The sequence below is a fragment of the Neolamprologus multifasciatus genome, chromosome 9 (genome assembly GCF_963576455.1).
Source record: "Neolamprologus multifasciatus chromosome 9, fNeoMul1.2, whole genome shotgun sequence".
NCBI classification, from domain to species: Eukaryota; Metazoa; Chordata; class Actinopteri; order Cichliformes; family Cichlidae; genus Neolamprologus; species Neolamprologus multifasciatus.
The window spans coordinates 6,673,549-6,694,910 of record NC_140447.1 but is presented as its reverse complement, the minus strand read 5'-3'; the positions used below and the strand labels follow the sequence as shown (position 1 = coordinate 6,694,910).

The 21,362-nt window shown below is 42.4% G+C and overlaps 1 protein-coding gene and 1 long non-coding RNA gene across 2 annotated transcripts in view; both read right to left on the bottom strand.

The window, feature by feature from the left end:
* Positions 1-4,336: 4,336 nt before the first annotated feature.
* Positions 4,337-21,362, bottom strand: part of gfod1 (glucose-fructose oxidoreductase domain containing 1) — a 32,759-nt gene continuing 15,733 nt past the window's right edge. The window contains exons 2-3 of the mRNA XM_085172869.1: positions 6,553-6,746; positions 4,337-6,244 (exon numbers count right to left, since the gene is read on the bottom strand). Of these exons, the coding sequence (XP_085028995.1) occupies positions 5,504-6,244; positions 6,553-6,746 (935 nt within the window). The 3' untranslated portion in view covers positions 4,337-5,503. The remainder of the gene's footprint in view (positions 6,245-6,552; positions 6,747-21,362) is intronic.
* Positions 8,560-20,309, bottom strand: LOC146510935 (uncharacterized). The gene is made up of 2 exons (XR_014876122.1): positions 10,950-20,309; positions 8,560-10,160 (listed from the first exon to the last, which is right to left on the bottom strand). It is a non-coding gene; the product is annotated as an uncharacterized LOC146510935 (long non-coding RNA).

Genomic DNA, 21,362 nt, shown 5'->3' with positions numbered 1-21,362 from the left:
TCTCTCCCTCTCAGCGAGCGAAGGCCTTTCCTGAGCAATGAGTCAGTGAACGCTGTCAACGCAGAGACGGAGCGGTTCATAGTCAGACTGTCAGCAAACGAGGCAAAGTGCTGGAACCGGAGCACCTCTTGTTTTGTGTTTAGGTTTTCTGCAGCATCTTTCTCAATGCACAATCGGGCCATCCTGACAGGCGGAGGAAAAACCAACAAAATTTGTCATCAGCATGAAAAGCGAAAACACTCAGTGGTTCAACTTAGAAAAAAAAAAGATAAAATCAGTCAACAGATAAAATGCATGACATCCTCACACTGTGCTGTATTGGCTCATTCACATTCCTCATTAAATATTCAGCGCTTCAGAAGCCACATATTGCCTCGTGTGTTTCAGACTGCTGCTCACTGCCTCTCCGTTCACAGATGAAAGCTGGTGGAGACGCTTTGCTAATGACCACTAAAGCCTTGTGATGTAACAACACTCATGACTTCTTCTCTGATTCACTGTTTTTTCCCCTATCCAGCATCTACATGGGCTGAAATGAAAAGCCCACTGTTTTTGTTGCATCCACTAACTGAGTCTCTGTGAAGGGCCATGGCTCTGTGTGGACATGAATGAAACCTGCACTCACCCCTACACAGATAAGCTTCAAACACACGAAGTGCTCAAGAAGGTCTACTTAAGTTTATGGGTCTTCTGACCACGGAACACTAAATATAGCTGATTTATTTCTAGATGAAGCCCAGGCTGATCTAAAAGCACACTGAATCTATTTGTGCAGAGGCACTAAAACCTGCTGAAACAATGTGAGCTTGTGTGAGCAGGCAACATACACTAATCAGCCACAACATTAAAATAGGTGCAGTAAAACACAATGAGTATTTTAGTGTAACACCTCTAGGAGACTTTGGCTCATGGCACATGTACCTTTGATATCAATATTTTTATGACTTCGCAAACTTAAATATTAATGACTTGTCAATTACAAGGTAGCCCCGCCCTAAAGGATTCCCTGCGTTCTCGTTTTGTTTTTTAAACTCTACTAAGGATCGTAATATTTGTATTCAGTAAGACTCGACAGCTTTAAGGCACTTTTCAACTGGCTTCAGGTTTAGGACCTGGAAGCCACATCCATCCTTTATGTACAGTCTATGATGCAGATCAAGCTCCCTTCCATGGTTGTTCCAAAAGACATCGACTTCCTTACAACTATCACAAATCCTGCCTGGAGCGTGATCCCAAGAACTGAACCCAACCCCAAAACTACTACCCCTAATCCATTCATCAGGGCCCCACCCTGGGGGCATGGTGGCAGCATTGGTAAAAATAATAGATACGCGTCACAAATTCTTATTAATTAATTAGCACTTTAGAGATTCAAAATGTTCTAATAATGCTTGGGAGGTTTACTGGAAAGAGTCACAATACTAATCATCAGCAAATTGATCAGCACAGCCAACTGCTAACATCTACGTAGTTTTGGCTTTAATCAGTCGCAGTCAGGCCTTCGTGTAGTATACGAAGGCTCATAGCTCTGCCTTTATGCAAATTCCAAATCCTATGATTTAAGGTGTTGCCTCCTTTGAGATGTGTCCTCAAGAATGCCTGAACTGATCTGAAAAATGCATTTTCCATCGGAAGAGATAAGCACATAAAGTATTTACTTGTGCAGAAACAGGGAGGACTCACATGACAATCCAACTGGAAATTAACCAGAAATCACACTCTCAGATCTTTGACTGCACCAAAGTGCACAGTCACAGAGGACTTTATGAGAGTGCATAAGGGCCAAACAGACCTGCAAATAAAATGCTACCAATTAAAGCAAAAACGTCAGATTTTACTGCAATAAAAGTTAACCTAAGTCATAAGCTGCCTTTAATATGCTGTAGGTTATATTTAGCCTCCAACCTTTCCCTCCCGGTGTGCGTCTATCTATATTTAACCAGCGAGAAAGGCAAATCATTCACCTCCAGCTGAACTCAACAGGGACAAATAAACAACCAGTTCTACTCCAGCAGAGAGCTATAAATCAAACAGCAGTATAATGAGTTAAAGGCCATATCAGTGGGGTCCTAAAGACCTCTCCTTTTTCCTATTAAGTGCCTGCTTATCTAGTGTCTTCTTCACAGTCGACCAACCCTTGGGTTCATTTCCCCAAATCTGTGTTGATGGTAAAAAAAAACAGACAAATTCAACTCTGAAGAAACAAGTCTAACTTCTGTGCATGTTCTGGTTTTTCTTTACATAGCTATATCTTGCGAGGTTATCTGACAAAGGGGGGAAAGTCTATATGCAGATTTGATAAGGCGTTTGGTACACACGGGGCAATATTTTCCCTGAAGTACTGAGAGGCAGCTTATCAGTGTCGGACTCTGCGCTTTTCATGCAAACTATTTAGGCAAAAGTGTTTTCTGGTTCTTCAATTTCTGTTCTGTGACATGAGGGGTTTTAAAGAGGGCCTGGCCTCAGCAAAGCACTAAACAGTAAACAATAAAAGAGCGTGCACTGAGACTCTATGATCTATTCATGGGTGACAGTGTAGTTGTGCTGCTTTCTGATATAGTGCATTTAAAGAGAAAACAAAGCTTTTCACAAGAGACTCTTTTGGTCAATATCCGATAAATGGAAATAAGAAGCTGAATGCTCCAAAGGCCTCAGTCTGCTGTTAATCTCCCACAATAGCACTGCAGGTCAGTCAGTGGAAACTTCAACATAGAATAAATACCATAACACTCATCCAGACATGTTCCAGTTCCTTGGTTTGTACAAAAAAACAAAAAACCCATACAGTACTGATTTAATTCTTTAGACAAAAGCGTATTGTTGCTTCATATTATTTTTATGTACATTTTCAGTAGTCGTTACATATTTAGTATTTCAGCACAGTTTATGGATAGAGAATGCATATTTAAAAAAAAAAAAAAAAATCAATCTTTTGGCTTGTGGGTTGGTGTTATTCCTTCACCTGCGTCGACTGACGTTAAACTTTAAGTTCAGCTGTATTTGCTTTCATCACTTTCTGATGGTTTGTTTCTGTTTTCCAGGAAGCTGGACTGTGAGTCACACACCTGCTTGTTATGTTTTCTGATTGGTGGGTTAAACTGTTACGTGCATTAGTCGACAGCTGATGAAACTTACAGCATACATTTCTGCTTACATAACAAGTCCAAAGCTGCATTTGCCTTTGTCCAGATAATAGAAAGCTGTTGGGAGGACTGGGGTTTGAATTAAGTTCCGTTTAAAATATTAACCAGTGTGGAGGCTTGTAGTACTTAATAATATCGATTGTTCTGAACTGCAAAAGATCAAAAATGTGATTGCTTTTGGGCATTTTGAAACTGCTTCACTGCCACTGCTCATCTCTTTTCCAGCATTGTTGCTATTTACAAAGCAGCAAACCGACATGGACAGCTTTGAAGCGCAGCTGACAACGTCGCTGCAGTGGTTCCTGCCACGCTTACAACTGTTTTAAAACTACAGTTTAGCTAGAGCATAGTCTAAAGTGCACCTTCAGAGAAAACAACTGCGGTTGGTCTGTTTGGTGTTGATGGTCTGTGTAAGCATAGTTTACTGATTAGCTTCCTCACTATTCTAATGCAAGAGATATTAATCTTCCAATGTAGGCGGATGCCGTTTTCATGTTTTCATTCCTCTTGACAATCCGTGCATAAACTAAATAAATAAGTTAGATTCAATCTTGACAGCAGACCAGTGCAGGCAACGCTGTCACCTACTACGGCACTGGCTCTATAGGGGTTCAAAGCAGGACTGCAAGTTAAGCTTTAATTGCTTTAATTGTGTACTGTTTGGTATGGCTTTATTGTTGTAGTCTTCTACAGTACCATAACCCTTTTCTTAAAGTTGCATATTAAAACAGCCTTTGAGTTTCCATGTCAATGGACCAATTTCCTTAATACTCTTTAGTCTTTAGAGCACACTGGTGACATAGATATCAGTGGACTGAAGGAACCTTTTAGTTCCTTTAAAAATATGTATGGCAGCATACAGTGTGTTTGCTGCTGCTGGAAATAAGATCAATGAGAGCGGTGAGAGTGACGCAAAACCAAAACACTGGAACATGAGCTAAAAGAGGCCAAAATGCTGGACGCATATCTGAACTGTTCTTTTTAAAAACACTTAATGTAAAAATTTGATGTAATAATTGAAAGCAGGGATCAGTGGGTGTGGGGCCAAGGGCCACAGACACTGTACTGTAGTTAGGAATTATTGACAAATGGATTAATGCTACTGGGTTTTATCTTTAGGCCTATATGAAATTTTCCAACAATAAGAAAAACCCCCACAAAATAACACCAACCTTAACACTTTGAATAAAAACTTCTTTTTTTTTTTTAAATGTAGTCGCCCACACTTTGCTACACTGTTTGATTTACTGCAAGTTCTCAGTCTTACTTAAGCTCTGGGCAGACCACACAGGCTTGCAATTAGTTTGCAGCACTGACTGCACAGAAGTGTGCGAATGTAATCTGCACATAGCTTGCAAACTTACATGCAAGACTGTCTGCACTTCAGTGTAGATATGTGCCACATGAGATTAAGTCGCTACAATGATAGCATAAAACGAGTCAGAGTACCGCTACACTGACCAACCACGCAGGTGATGCACAGCCGACTGGAACTGCATAAAGGCATACCATAGTTTAATCTAACCCTTTATTTCAGGCTCAGAGAGAAACTAGTGCCCCTTCTGCCTGTTTATATTGCATACGAAAACCAGAGTCCTCTGGGACCCCCCCCCCAAAAAACAAACAAAAAAACCACCAGCCAAATGATTGATTCTTTTTTTCTCTTGTTTCACACACATAGGAGAAACATACGGAGCAGACAGAGCATGACTAAGAAGCACACTGACTTGTTTTTTTTTTTAACATTCACTTGGTAAAACTAGTACTAAGCGTACTTCAGATTACAGCAACAACAGACTGGCACAATTTTAAAAAAGACTATCGTTCTTCCTTGGCAGTCCTTGTTCAGACCCACAGTGTAGGGCGTGTGTCTTTCTAGACCAGTTATATAGAAGAGAAGGAGAAACAGGAGGCACAAATAACTGTTTGATCAAGCAGCCAGCAGGGGTGATGAAAAGCATATGAAATTGCAAGTATCTGTTGGTGAAATGGGAACATTAGAAGGCAATCCCCACAAGGACGCCTCCTACTGATCGACCAACTAACCAGCAGGTAGTTTCACTCCCTGATATGCCACCACTGTAGGTCCTTCTGTTGCATGAATTAGCTTGATTTAAAAGTGCATCTCCCCAAAGGGCTTAAACCTGCTGCCAAAATGAAAAAAAAAAAGCTTCTTTATAAATAAAGTTCTGATTATTTATCACATACCGCTGAGGATGGGAAACCACAACTCTGCACGTCGTCGTGTAAAGCCTCTGTAACAGTGACAACACAAATTTCAACACAAAACAGGAATCCGGCAGCTCTGTGAAAAAACTTCCAACAATGCCGCTTGAGCGCCACCTTGAGTTTTAAAAATGTTAACAGTAGAGGGACATCCTACTCCGCCGCATGGCCTCGCTGATCAGATAAGCTGGGCTGACCTCTGGTTCTTCTGTCATGACCACAATGTTCTGCCACTCTCCGCACTGGTTGGACTTCTTAATTGTATCCACCACACACAGAGCATATAGGCAATCCTCAAAAGTGGCAGCCATTGTCAGGGGCCTCCCGTCCCACGTCCGCCGGTCATCTTGGTCCTGGAAGGCCTGCCGCACAGCCTGGATCATGCGGATCGTCCCGGTGAGGTAAGGGGACGGAATGTCACTGAAGGCCTTCTCCGGCAGGGAGGCCTTCTCGAGAGGCGTGGTGTCTTTGAGCAGGAGCTCAGGGCCGCCACCACTTTCTCCACCGCCACTGTTCTTCTGTCCATACAAGTCTGTCCCTGTGACCGTTAGCCTCCCGTCAGTCCCTACAACTATCACCTCCTGCCTGAACTCTCCGGGGACATTGAAGTTGAGCGTGACGGTGCAGCAGGCGCCTCCCTCCAGTACCATCTGGAACGTGCAGAAGTCGTCACTGGTGATCTGGCGGATGCCCCGAATGTGGTCGGTCTGTTTGACGAAAGTCTTGAGGAAGCCGTGGACTTTGGCCGCACGCTGGCCTGTCAGAAACGTAAGCAGGTCAATAATGTAGCTGCCAACCGAATGCAGGCCACCGCCTCCCATCAGATCATCGCAGCTCCAGTTGTATTTTTTCCCAAGGAGGCTACCACTGTGGACCTTTAAGACAAAGAGGATAACAGGGGAGGGAGCACAAGTTTTTTAGATTTTATTATGGCTCACTTGACTGTGATCAGGAAAAGCAAGAATGAAAAGGAGATAGTTGGGTAGCATCTGGGATCAAATCTCAAGTAAAAGCACCAGGGTACCACCAGTGTCTTGTAGCAAAATTGATTCTTTGCTATGCGGGCGCTGCTATAACTCAATCTAACATTGAGATAAAAGCATAAGAAACAATTTGTATAAAAATGTGAAGACATTTTTATACAAATAAACACAGCAATAAACAGAAGTAGTTCTGGTCATACCTGGGCCTCACAGACCAGAAGTTCTCCGACGTAACCTTCCTTCAGAAGCTCCTTCATTCGAACGAAAGCTGGCAAGAAACGCAGAACATTTCCCATAATGCTCAGCAGCTTGGGGTAGTACTGGGCAGCTGACATCATTCGGAAGGCATCCAGAGGCGTGGCGGTCCTGTCGCAGATTACATTTTTGCCAATACCTTATAAAATAAAGGAGAGACAACGGGGAATCAGACATGCAACCTTGCAACTTATTGTACTAAAAAAGCCTGACAGCTTACTTGGAATGTTCAGATGAAGGAAGAAGGTGGAGGAGAAGAGACGGAAAGAGAGAGAGTGAGAGAGTCATAATATCCTCTTGAGCATAAAAACATCCCTTCCCCTGAAGAAACAATGCAAAGCTGCTAAATGTGGTAACTCCCACAACAACTGGCTCAAGATTTCATGAACTTTCAAGTAGTTCCTATCTGGGTCGTGAGAACTGTTAGTGTAAACTGTGCACCCACGATGTATTGAATGGTAAATGGCCTGTATTTGTATAGCGCTTTTACTAGTCCCTAAGGACCCCAAAGCGCTTTACACATCCAGTCATCCACCCATTCACACACTGGTAATGGCAAGCTACATTGTAGCCACAGCGGGAAGGCCGCCAAACAATGGTGCCACCGGGCCCTCTGACCACCACCAGTAGGCAACAGGTGAAGTGTCTTGCCCAAGGACACAACAACCGAGCCTGTCCGAACCGGGGCTTGAACCAGCAACCTTCCGATTACAAGGCGAACGCCCAACTCTTGAGCCACGATCGCCCGCATTGAGTGCATCTTCTTCAGTCACCTTTTTCACTCACTATGTGTTTATACACCTCTTTACATTTAATTATTAGTTATTATTAATCTCTAGATCTCTTCCAAAGTGTGTCTTTGTCCTGTCTTTATCCACCTACCCCTGACCGCCCCTCCCAGTGGGTTTTCTCTGTATTATTGGCTTTACTTTAGAATATAAAGTGCCATGAAGCAACTGTTGTTGTGATTTATTAAATAAAAAGTCAATTAATTTGATAAGTTGAATTATTGTTGGCAGGCATGCATGATATTGCAGACATAACCATGGTGTACAGTAAGACCACACAGCTCACAGAGGTTTAGACAGGGTTCATTTGCATTACTGGATGCCTTATGGAAGGCTGATAAAAGGAAGTGCAGAAGAGATGAAGAAGAGAGGCGAAAGACCGTGTACGAAACCCAATAAAAATCACTTCCAGCACATCAAAAGGCCCACTGGTGGCAGAAACACCCAAACACAACCAAGATGTGAGGCTGTATGTCTGTTCTCACATCACTGTTATAGTGATGGGAGGGTTTTTTTTTTTCTGTCATAGTTTTTTTTCTGTTATGGTTACAAAGAGAAAAATGGGACCAGCCAAATGGCTGCCCTGCAAAATATGCTGTTGAGGAGTAAGTTGCTTTTCATTGATTTGTTGTTCAGTTTCTAGGCAGAAGAAACAGAATTAGGCGAAGCACCAATTTTGCCTCGAGCCAACAGTTCAAAGAAAATCAATTCTGAGTGACAGAAAAGAGACCCCCCCCCCCCCCCCCCCCCCCCCCCCCGAAATCTGTCTGCAAATTGCAATCGATTGTCAAACTGGCTCTGAATGACAAAAACATTGAAACAGCTGTTCTTTACTACATCTTTGCAAAGAACATCAATGTTAATCAATAACACTCAATTTCAATACTGTACAAAAACTAAAACTATCCATCATGAGGACGCCTTGAATGCATGAAACCAATGTAAACAGTAAACAGTCTCTGTGGCCACAATAGTAAATGATGAAACATACTGTAGAACAAAGTCAACATAGTGACACAGTATAGTTCATAGCATACAGAAATCTATATAAACTTCAACAGAAGCCCATCTTTGTTTGCGGTGTGGGCAGTGCCACAAGGTTCTTGTAAAAAAAAAGCCAGTTAACTTATATCTTTTTTTGTCAATGAAGATAATGTGTTACATTCAATTTAAACTTTTTACATGCGTAAAGACAGGTAATGTGAATAGTAATCTACATTAACTAGCTTAAATGTTCTAGCTTTTCACAAAAGATGCATACAACCACTCACAGGCGCAGAAACGCTGCTTCCTCTAAACCGTGCAGTTGGAACCTTTTCTCTTGTAAGACCGGTAAATACAAAACAACGGCTGGCCTGTTCCATATTAGAAAAACTCTGACTGACCACACTGTACCTGTTGTACTGTTTTAGTTTGATAAGAATAAAGAACTCAAAGAGGATAAGTACAGACCACTGTACTGAATAAAGGTGCATTTTTAAATCCATTTGTATTTGTAAGTGAAAGAATGTGGTATTTTCTCTGCACAATCATGCTTATGTCTTAAAACCTTTGACTGATGGGGGGGGGGGGGGGGGGGGGGGTGTCTAAGCCTGCCACTAGTGTCGGGCTGTTGCTAAGGATTTATTTTGACTGATACGCTGACACTGAGCTGTTCTTGTGGCCACTTCTGCCACTGTTAGCTTAATGCACTGTAAATGCTCTAGATTCACACTGTCAACAGGGAGTCAAATAATAAAGGATATGTACACACAATCTAAAAGCATTGCTTCACATACTGTACACATTCCTTGAGCCCTCAGAGAGGGAAAAGCTTCATAGTGGAGTCCCGGCTGAGGCTGCCTGTGGGTGAACTAGCAGTTTTGGAAGTGAACTTCAGCTCCAATTAGCCAGGTCAGGATATTAATCCCTCTGACCCAGTTCTGAGGATCGCTAAGGGAGCCCCCACACCCCCACCCACCCATTACCCAGCCACTGTGCACACACACAAAAAGCACAAAATATTTACCCACGTCCCCTTCGTCTTGGCAGCAACACACAGAAACAGATACAGGAAAAGACACACTGCCTCGGGTGAGACTCTTCAGGCTAAATGCTAAATGTTCTTGACGGGGCTTTTTGGTTTTCATATGAAGCACTAGCTTGCCTAGTTACAACACAATACAGAACAATAGAATATCAACAATACAAAAAGGACAAAGAATACTGGAACTTTTTATACTGTGTTATTCTTATGGTTGTGCTGTCATGCCAAACTAAAGTGTGACCTTTATGGAGATGAAAAGCGGCTTCTCTTCAGATCAGCAACGACCTTTCGCTCCTTGTCTACAAAGGTCTGAAAGGTCGAGCCTGGCTTAGGCAGGTCAGACTGATGAGTCAGGGGAGCTACTCTGCTGAAGTGTGACTCAGACATTGAGAGGACACATCGTGTGTTTGCGCAACAGATTATGGATGCACCTGAGCAAAAGGTGCTATCATAGCAACCACTGCAGTAAACCAACAGATGGGAGATGAAATGATACAGCACTAATGCTGTATTTGGTAGACCAGAATTAAAAGTGAATAGAGGAGCGTGAGAAGAAATACGAGTGCAGAGCACAGAGCAAAGAGTAGAAAAAAGAAAAAAAAAGAAAAAAGAAGAGGAGGACGATGGGAAATGGAGCGAAAGCAATCGTAAATTTAAGAAATAACATGGGAATCCCTTGAAAGATGGGATGCCAAAGAAAGATACAGTGTCATCAGTACAACTAGGATTATAGGCAGGACTTCCAAGAGTAAACAAATGGCACTCGAATGGATAAGGATTGAGGGTAAAATACAATACTGCATTTGTGTACTTACAGCAGTATTGTGGGCCATATACAGCTCCCCGTAAGAGACCTGAAGAGCTCAATTTAGTGGGTGATCTATGCTCCAACACTCAGTTGTGAGCATTGGGAAGTGAGAAACGTTGAGTTGATGTTGATCTCTAGACATATCATCTCTAGACAGATGTGCTAGCAAAATTGCTGAACAAGCGTCTGAACACCTCTCTTCCTTTCTGCATCTGAAATTTTTGTTAGTTATAGAAACAACAGCACCAAGTAATACCCAGTCTAAGGGGAAACCCTGAGATTAGGTGTACTGGTGCAGCATATGGGAAGGAATTAATGAGGAATTAATTAGAAATAAAAAACATAATAACTTTTTTGTCAGACAGACTTAGACTTCCAACTGAATTTAGCAAGACGCTTGATGTAACCTAACATTGACCGTTAACAGCCTGCTTTGCTCTCAATTTGTTTAACAAACAGCTCATGTATAAATTCAATATATGATTTTAAATTGCTAAGTTGATTGAGGACATTACATGTAAGCTTTTATTTCCAGTTTATCTATTAGTACATACCAAGTAGTCCTGATCGGCATCTGCACCTTATAGCTAGCAGACACAAACAGCGGAGTGTTATGTTGAGGTGCTCAAAAAATTCATTTGAAATAAACTGTCACTTAAAAAACCCTTACTCCGTTTATGCTTGCTCCTCTTCTGTGCTACTAATTAGATGTTCAAGCACTGTAACCCACTTTACATCTGCACCATGAACACATCACAGATGTACCTTCAATGGAAGCGACACCAGGCTGCCAGACATGAAAAATGAACTCATTCGACAGTAATACACACTGACCTGCCTATCAGATTTAAGTGGTCATTAAATTAAGGTGTTCTGGATTATTGGAGCCCTACCTAGGACGTAACAACTGGGATAAGTACAAATTCTGACCTGCTTGGTTGCCACGAGGCTGGTAGGAATCAGCCTATAACCTGCCTCTGTTCCTGATGCCATTCTGTTAAGGCTGCTTCTCTCCTGGCCAACCTCGCTTTATTGAAATACTGTATATTGCAATTTAGCTGGTCTTTGAGCCTTCAGTGTGTTAATAGTGGTGCTTGATAATCTACTGGATTTACAGCTAGTAAGCTTCTTCTTTTTCTTAATGTGTGCCACATGTGAGATCAACAGTGGAAAATATCCTTAGATATACGGTAGGTTTAGTGTAAAAGCCTGACGCTGGGGGTTAGGGTTGGTCAAATAGCTACACTTCCTCAGGATTGGTAGGGGTAAATTAAAGCTCAAATCGCAGGTAAAGTTCCTGGCCCAGTGGGAGAGCAGTAATGGAGCAGAAAAAACCCTTGAGCACAGAGGCTCAGTCCCTTAGCATCAATAATTCACATATAAGACTTATCTAACCAACAGATTTAAAGGCAAAGAGAGAGGAAGGCCCTGCATTAGAGGGGAAAAGGACAATCACACTCCTATAGATATGACAAGAGTATTAATAGATTATAAAGGGGCCAGTAATGGGGATGCATCATTCTTTACTGTGTAAATCCAGACAATGTACCATGAAAGCAGGTATGCAGCAGGAGCAGCAGCATTGCATAAGAGTCACTGACATTTTGCAAAGCAGGTTGTACAAGACTGCCATTTTTTAGCTTTCTAGGATTAGAAGCTTCCCTCAGTGAACAGCGGTAGCACGCTTCCCTCCAGGTGCCTTCAGCCGACCTCACAGACTGAAATCACACCCCATCGCCTCACAGACCTGACGTCCAAAAAAGAAGTAAATTGCAGAAACGTGTTCCTGCTACAAGCTGGAAAGGCAGAAACACCACCCAGCAGGTGACTAGTTTTAATTTATTTGCTCGCACATATTCTGATCATGACCCTCTAGTGAAAAAAAAAAGTTAATTCCTTAATCTCATTGCAGGGAGAGGAGAATGAGGCAGACAGGGGCTTTGTAATTAATTGGATGGAACAGATGAGTCACTGAATCTTGAATGGATGAGCCATGTGCATCATGTTAACATCGTTACAGCAATAAGTATGAGATCGTGTGCAATCAATTTTAACAGTGCAACCACTGCAACCGCTAACTGTAGCAGTTAGCAGCAATTTCTACTAAGTTAACATCCATCCCATCCATCTATTCGCTTCCACTTATCCTTTTCAGGGTCGCGGGGGGCGCTGAAGCCTATCCCAGCTGTCATAGGGCGAGAGGCGGGGTACACCCTGGACAGGTCGCCAGTCTGTCGCAGGGCCAACACACAGGGACAGACAACCATTCGCACTCACATTCATACCTAGTGACAATTTGGATTATCCAATTAACCTATCCCCACAAGCTGCGTGTCTTTGGACGGTGGGAGGAAGCCGGAGTACCCGGAGGGAACTCACGCAAACTCCACACAGAAAGACCTGGAATTGAACTCAGGACCTTCTTGCTGTGCGGCAACAGTGCTAACCACCGTGCCACCGTGCTCTGCATAAGTTCACATATGCAGAGAAAAAGAAAAAGCATTCAAAACATGTAGTTCTTATCAGTCATACATAGGGATGGGTATCGAAAACCACTGTTTCAATTCCTTGGAATTGTTTGCCATTTTCCCTTATCGATTCCAGTCGCCCTGAATGACGTCACCACGTTGCGGAGCGTCATTTACCTGGCAGGAAACATGGCGGCTCAAACGCTCAAAAGTTTGGTTATACTTTACGAGAACGGATGACAACAGGGCAACTTGCAATACTTGCAAAGTAGATATTTCATTTAAGGGAGGAAACACTACGAATATGCAAAAGCTTTTGCTCACAAAACACACGATGACCTTAAATGAATGTCGTTTTTTTAATTCCGCTCCGGACTCGTGAATCTCAACCCAGCAGCAGCGGTAACGTTTGCACGTCCTCTCCCGTTAATGCGGCAGGTAAATAATCAACTAACAGTGCATATTATGTTAGCGCGATCTGCCTTATTACAAAACCTGCCATTACTGTGCATTTAGGTGACCATGATGACAGACAGAGTCTGGCTCAGATGCTGGCAGTTCTCGCTGCAGTCTACCGGTAGCGTCTCCTTTCAGGCCAGGATAGACGAATGTCACCGAGCAGTGACGAAGTTTGTGGTCAAAGCCTTGCACCCATTTGCCACAGCAGATGCCCCCGATTTTCGGTAAGTGAATGTGTTTAATTGTAGGCAGGGACATTACTGGATATTCTTGTGTAATTGCTACAGAATAATTTATGTTATACTTTGTTATTGCTACAGAAGAATATTTATTTTATTATTTTACATTTACAATTTTTTTTCCTGGGGACCCTGTGACACCCCATTGAGGTAGGCTCTGGATCTCTTAAGATCTCACTGTTGGGTTTGTAAGGCCATGTTACTCCTAAATTTCTACCTTGTTCAAAGAGAAGATATAAAACAAAGTTCTAAGCTAATCGACCTTAGTGTTCTCCTTTCAATAAAGAATCGAATCGTTTAACAGAATCGAAAATGGAATCTGAATCGTGAAAATCTTATCAATACCCATCCCTAGTCATACACATAAAAGTTGCTGAATTTAAAACCCACTGTCCTCTGAATACACACCAAGCATGCGTGACTTCCTGCAAGTTCTATTTATTAAAAACAGGATGTGCAATAAAGATGGTGACATGACAATTTTACAAACTCCTGTAAAAATCCATATACCTGCATGTTTACGCTTTACTGTCCACGCAGTATTGATCAAGTGCCAGCTGTTATTAGAAAACTTTACTGGTGCCAAAACAAACAAAATGCATCTCTACTTTTAAGATTAGGCTTAAAACTTTCCTTTTTGCTAAAGCATATAGTTAGGGCTGGACCAGGTGACCCTGAATCCTCCCTTAGTTATGCTGCAATAGACGTAGGCTGCCGGGGGATTCCCATGATGCATTGAGTTTTTCCTTTCCAGTCACCTTTCTCACTCACTATGTGTTAACAGACCTCTCTGTATTGAATCATATCTGTTATTAACCTCTGTCTCTCTTCCACAGCATGTCTTTTATCCTGTCTTCCTTCTCTCACCCCAACCGGTCGCAGCAGATGGCCCCGCCCCTCCCTGAGCCTGGTTCTGCCGGAGGTTTCTTCCTGTTAAAAGGGAGTTTTTCCTTCCCACTGTCGCCAAAGTGCTTGCTCATAGGGGGTCATATGATTGTTGGGTTTTTCTCTGTATCTATGAAGCGCCTTGAGGCGACTTTTGTTGTGATTTGGCGCTATATAAATAAAATTGAATTGAATTGAATTAGGTGGAGATCCAATTAAGTGTTTATTTAGTCAAACTAGGTCATGTTTATCAGTGTTGGCTTCATTTTTCAGCCCCAAGAGGGTCCCACTTGATCTGGCCCCTGAGTTCATATATGGCTGATATGGAAACGGTTCACTGCTAACTGTTCATGTTACTTTTTCTATGACATTTACACATCAAAATATCAAAAATTACAGTGACCGTCTTTAATTCAGCCAAATTACCGCAATGAACAAGCAAAATTCTAAGTCTTGAAGGCTGTGATTGCTTCAGGTCCCCTAAATATGATTATTTTTGATATTCTTCCATTTTGCTAAATCAACACTGGCTGGACAGAGACACTGACAGAGGAATGCTAGGATAGAGAAAGAGAGAGCAGCTGCATCATTACAAGTGAAGGCCAACTTTCTCCAGTCCAGTGCTCCTCTCGGCTCACTGCCACACACATCATCTGGGCCTCTCTGCACGACTCGTGGCGTATCCTACAGGGCACCAAATATTCACTTCAGCAGACACACAAACACAGGGCACAGCCTTGAAACACGAGAGGGAGGGTATGAGGCTGTGTGTGGTAGAGGGAATGCTTTCATTGCATGAGATCTCACACCTCCACTGTACAGGAGTGGCACTGCTGAGGAAGGAAAGGCTGGAAGTGTTGGCTGTGCAGGAAGGTCAGGCTGGGTTTAAGTGAGGGCGAGGCTCACTGACTTGTTTTTGATGGCAGAGCAAATACTGATCAGCAACACTGATACAATAAACTTGACTCACCAGCTGAAAAAACGGGGACAAAACCAAACTACAAGACCAGAGTTCACATTTAAATCCACCTCTAATGCGGCCCTGTGGAAACAGCTGGAAAGGAAAACCAGGTGGCTCGAGAAGGATGCTGAAGGCATCATTGCAACAGCCAACACAATAGGCCCTCCGCCCGAGGAAGCCAGAAAAAGGAAATCTAGGGGAACCAGTCAGGAGAAATAGCCATCTGCCACGCTGTGGCACGCACGTGCTCCTGCAGGGCGAGGGTCACAATGAGACGTGTCAGGGAGGAGCTTTCTACATTCCTATCCACTGATGAAATCGATATGTAGTAAAGCAGAGTTCACACGCAGGATTAGCTGGTATCATGATGTGTTTGAGTAAACAACACAACACAGATTCTCTAAAGCCAGTATTACTATTCTCAGCATCTTTGAAGCAGTTTGTGCCTCACTGAATGGTTCTTCAGCACCAAACAGGAGCAGACACTAGGCAAGGCAGGCCAGGCTCATCTTTCTGCTCATTATTCCAAATTAAATTTAAGTTAAAGCAATTACACAGCAGAGAGGGGGTGGCAACAGAGCCCAGAAACAAATGGCGCATTAGACATTCTTATCAGTGTACACTGTATGTTTCTGGCTGGACATAAAGCAAACAAAAGCCAGCTGTCTGCTCACTAATTTGCTGTTTTTTGTGTATTCACACTGTGAAATTAGCATGTCAATAGTGACCTTGATAGCAGTGATGGATGAACGCAGCACTGTTTGCTCTACTGCTTTAGCTGAAGCAAAGGCAGAGGCAAACCCAGCCCTGCAACGAGTTGTGTTATCTACCTCCAGTTGGCAATTTGAAATTGGATTTCAAATCAATCTGCTTTGAGTCCAGAGGAGCGCAGTCACTGTTTAATGGAAACAAAATTTGGGAATATTTGGTGTCTCGTTCAAAAATGTTTAAGAGATCAATTTTTTTCCTAACTGATTAAGAGATGTACACATGTTTGATTTAGCATATTTTTATACTAACCCCAGAGTCTGTGTGTTCCCTCCCGTACACCACTACACAAAAGAACCATTATCTGTCTACTGACCAGCGTTATCACCTTCCTCCTTAAACAGCTAGTGGATAATCTGAATGACATTTCAGTAGGAAAACTTCCTTAAAAGGGTGTGTGCAAACAATGTCAACTGTTATACAAGTTAAGTGTTAATGAGTTGATGTTTGGTGCAGTTTTTGTTAACATGTGTACACAAGCTGCTATTTACTGAGAGCTTTATATTTTCCAAGTGGACGTTTATTGCTACAAATTATCGGTTATGGTTTTTAAATCTATTTTATGTATGCCAAAGATGTCAAGTGACATTCATGCATTTTACCGCTGATGTCAACTGATGCCAAAATGTTCATTTCTTGTGTATTATAAAGTATATAATGTTATTTAATGCATTTTTTTACAGTAATAAGCAATAAGTTTGGTGTCACCTTCTTGTCAACTGCTTTTGCTTGGAACCTTCCAGCTAATGCAAAGGCAGGGGGCAGGTGTGGATGCCATATAACTTCTTTAACAAATCCTGGAGAAGCCCCAAACACTAAACTGCCTTATTTAAGATAATATTTACGCCAAACAGGAGTAAGAATTTGGTGGTGTTCATGAGTGTTACGAGTCATGGAAAAAGCACACCCGGGGGGAGTACAGCCAGCAGACGGATAGGAATGATAAAACACTAGGTATTGCAACACTAAGTCCATTAGGACTATGAATGATAGGAAGCATTAGCCTCATTCAACCAGCTTTGGCCTCAGCTAATGCCCTTGAATCTCAAGGAGTTTAGCATCCCTAAATGTGCTTAAGTGCAGCTATTAACCCCAGCACCAGCGTGGCCCTCTGGCAACTGGCACTCCTTTGACTCGTAATCAAAGGAGTGGTTCCACTAAAAGCACAAGCACTATGGGCATGCATTAAGGTTGCTGCTGCCCATTGATAATGCAGGTATATGCAAACAGAAATGGCCATCCATACAATATGTCACAGTTAGCTAAATATTCCTACTGTGCAGTGATAAAAATGTCTTTAGCACGAACAAAAAAAAAAGTAATGGCAAAATTAGTCACAGGCTGGACGTTGATGTTTACCTCGGATGACAAAGAGTTTGCTCGTGTCTGTAGTTGATCAGCCCCCCCGCCCCTCAATGTTCCTCCAGGGTCTAATTAGCTGAGCTGAACAGCTACTTTTCCTCTCTCACCACTGACACACAAACACAGCATCCTAATCAGCACACTTCCCATCATGGCTCATGGTAACATGCACAGCTGAGACAGATAAAACAAGCCTGACAGTGATAGAGCTGTCTCCCAAAGAAGCACCTCTCTGTGCCATTTACATTTTGCTGTCAGAGCTGCCTTTATTTACTATGTAGGTCAGGCAGAAGACTACCCAGACGCACATGTTTTTCCTCATGTAATTGCCACTTTAAGCTGGTTGGGCTCATTTACATATAAACAACTGCTTGCGGTCAGGCAAATATCACTTTAGATGCTTAGTCATGCGTACGTGTCAGCACATTAGGTACAGAAATAAGTAACGTCAGACGACTTGGTTTAGAAAAAAGCAAATAGAGGACTACAAGGACCGCAGTGAGCAAACCTGCTGTCATCAATAATAAATACGTAACTGACTCTTTGTCCCAGAGAAGCTGCTCTTAGGTGGCCAAAGTAACTGGCATTTAAAGCAGCCTGGGACAATGTGACAAAATAATGCACTAAAAATGTAAACGTGGTATATGTTAGGGTATAGGACAGATGCCACACATGAGGTAAAAGACACACATGTAACTCTCCTGTTACTGTGTACAGTGTCTGAGAAAATATTGCCAAGTATGAGCTTTTCAGTTCACAATAATAAAAAACAAACTGCATCTTCCAAAGGGATCGCACTAACAGGTGAGCATGCTAGAGTAGCCGTTTGGAAGAAGTCAGGCTTTGTCAAAACAAGAGGTGAGCTCCAGCCCTCCTTTCAGTTGGCTTCATTCAGAGCCATGAAGGGCGTCTTTGTGCCAGACTGAGCTGCTGTGAAGTGAAAGAAGGAGGCGACAGGAGGAAGGTCAGAATTGTAATGAGCAGCAGTGAGCTAACAGTTATCGTAAGGGACCCTGTATGGAGCACATGACAGCATGTGATTGTTAATGAGATGACTTCTAAGCTTATTACTTCTATATTGTGGGCTGGCAGAGAGGGAAAAAAAAGGGAGCGGGGAAGGATAAAGTCATTCCATAGTGAACTTACACATTGCTGAAGACCCACAGCTAACGCTACACAAGGAGGCAGACAGGTGTACCATAAACTGACACGTGAGTAAAGGGCAGTGAGCAATCATTAATAATCATTAATGTCCTGAGATGCATGGGCGGGCAAGTGACTTAAGGCGCACGCCAATTAATTGACACGTTTTGATGCGACTGCGTTCACAAGAAAGATGTTCCACTATAACCATTATCACTGGAGAGAGATGGAGGAGGGAAAACACTTGGGCCAAGCAGGACTGTCGTCATGGTGATAACGCACCCCTCGTATCTGCCTGTCATCTGTAAAAATAAGGCTCTATTAGTTCCTGTGTCTTTCAGGTACCCGTCTCCTAAAGGGCACTTTCTTCTGATTGGCTGATTTGTGGAAGCCTGCCAAGGAGTAGGCGCTGCCTCGTTCTTTTGGCACAAGTGTTGGCACAGTGTTGTAAAGCTACTAAAAAACAGTGACTGTGGCAATCTCTCAAATTCAGCCAAGCATGCTGGAGACTGAATCCAAACCAGAATTAGAAAACACAGCACAAACATGACAACGATTACTGTGGAACTTTGTTACACACATCAAATTACTGCACAGGTAACACTGTATCAAAAGCTGTATAGAGCAGTAGCTACATATGTCCCTGTTAAAAGGAGTAAATAAAAATATGTTACATCTCCTGACTAAAGTAACAGAGCTAGTTTTTTTTTTTTTTTGCTATTGGCAAGCAACTGTGTATTATCTCACTTCACTTGATTAATTGGATGCTGGAATACTTAAAACAGCTAAAATAATACTTAAGTAGTCCATCGTCTTGCAGCGATAACAGTCCTTGTGATGCAGCCTGTGTCTACTCAGTAAGGGCTCAATTTAACTAGTAACATATGAACATGTGAACAAAGTGCTGTCTGAAGAGGCCCCTGATCAATGTGACAACTTCCCCACACATAATTCTGCCAAACATATCACTTTAAGTGTCAAACATTATTATTATTCATGGGTCACTAATATCAAGGGGAAGTCGTGTTTCCAGTCTCCATAAACAACAATTGCTTGAAACATAGCCCAATTACAAAGTAACTGCTGAGACGTGACACATAATGGTCTTAGAACCTGCAGTCAAAGACTCTAAATCGACAATGACGTTACATAAATAAACAGAGATGACCTCCATCAGCTGAGACAGACACACTGCCTTTTGAAAGATCTCTTTTTTTTGACCCAGCTGAATTTGGCTGGCAGTCTCCTGGCTGCTTTGGAGGTCATAACTCACTATGGCTGGGTTAACAGCAGACAGGGCACCGACACAATGCTTCATTCATGCGCCGCTCTTCTGGAGTCGTGAGATAAACGAGCTCAAAAAATGCAAAGCGCTTCTACGATGACTGTGCAGAGAACAGACATCGCAATGCGCCGCAGAAGAACATCAATGGTCAATAGGCAGGTCTGTGGGACTGGCTGAAAGAATGATTGAGCAAGATTGTAAAACATCGTGAACTCATCAAATTCTCCCCAGAGATCCAGATGTGCAGTGGTATGCAACTGCACAATGACACATCTGTGATTCTAAGAAATCCAAAAGGGTTGTAGCGGTCGGTGTAATTTAAATAACAGTGCTCTACTGTATGCAAAATCACCTACAGTATTTGCATCTTTCAGTCTGATCACATGGATCATTTGCATACTGTGACAGAGAACAGTGGCTCTCAGCTTCTAGGCTTCTCACTATACTGGGGTAATGTGTGAACATATCATTGAAGCACCTTCAGCCCTTCTCCTGCAAACTTGTAGGAGAAAGGCACCTCAAACAGAAGCCACACCTCTGTTTGAGGTGCCTTCCACCATATGCAAATGAATACATACATTATCAAAATGCCATAGATTGTATAAAAAAGATGCATTCAGCCACCACCGTCGCATCCATTATTGATCTCAAGTGTTTTAGTCGTGTACATAATGAGTTTTGATGAAAGGGATGGATCTGATTATGCAACACTGTAACACTGCATGCCCATACAGTACTGACTTGGCATTTATTTTCCTACAAATGATCCAAACAGTAAGTAAATAACACATTGTATTGAATATGACATAGTAACTGGGTCCATATACTCATTAGAGAAGTATTTACTGAGGTCAAAAAATAAGTAAGGCTCAGGATAAATTCTCATAAACTTCTATGCAAACCGACTTCTTTTTGAGTAGTCGCCCCCTGCTGGGAAAATGCAGGTTTAAGGAACTTTCATGTTGGCTTCACATTCAGAACCAGGGACAGTTTTTATGTTAACTGCAGCCTACAATCAACACTCATTTCTGGCATAATATCGGACTTAAACCCTCTCTCCCAGGAGAAAGGCCTCTGCTTAACACATAACACCACTTCTTAATTTCCAAGCAGGCTTTTTCTAGTCTTGATACTACCGACCTGATTTGGTTTGAAAAGATGTGTGACTGGCCGAGGTCTTCCGTCAGGGGCTAGAATTTCTAAGTCAGAGCCCAGAGGAAGTGCAGCAATTTGTCTCCTTCTCAGATGACTTAAATTACAATATGCTAAAAGGTTTCCATGAATTTCCTATGTCCAGTGACATCAAACAGACCACCTAATCTTATAAACCTAATGCGACATACCTGGGGAGCACTAAAAATCAGACAGACAAAGTTAGCAATTATCTGGACCGCACAAACAGAGCTGTTAGGGGCTTAAAAATCAGATATTTCCCTCGAGGAGGAGGCTGAATATATAACGTATGGCTAGAATCATGACTTCAAACAATGCTGAGAATGCTCAACTATTTCTGCTATGTATAGTAAAGAAAAAAAAAAAAAAAGGACACTGATAACATGGGAC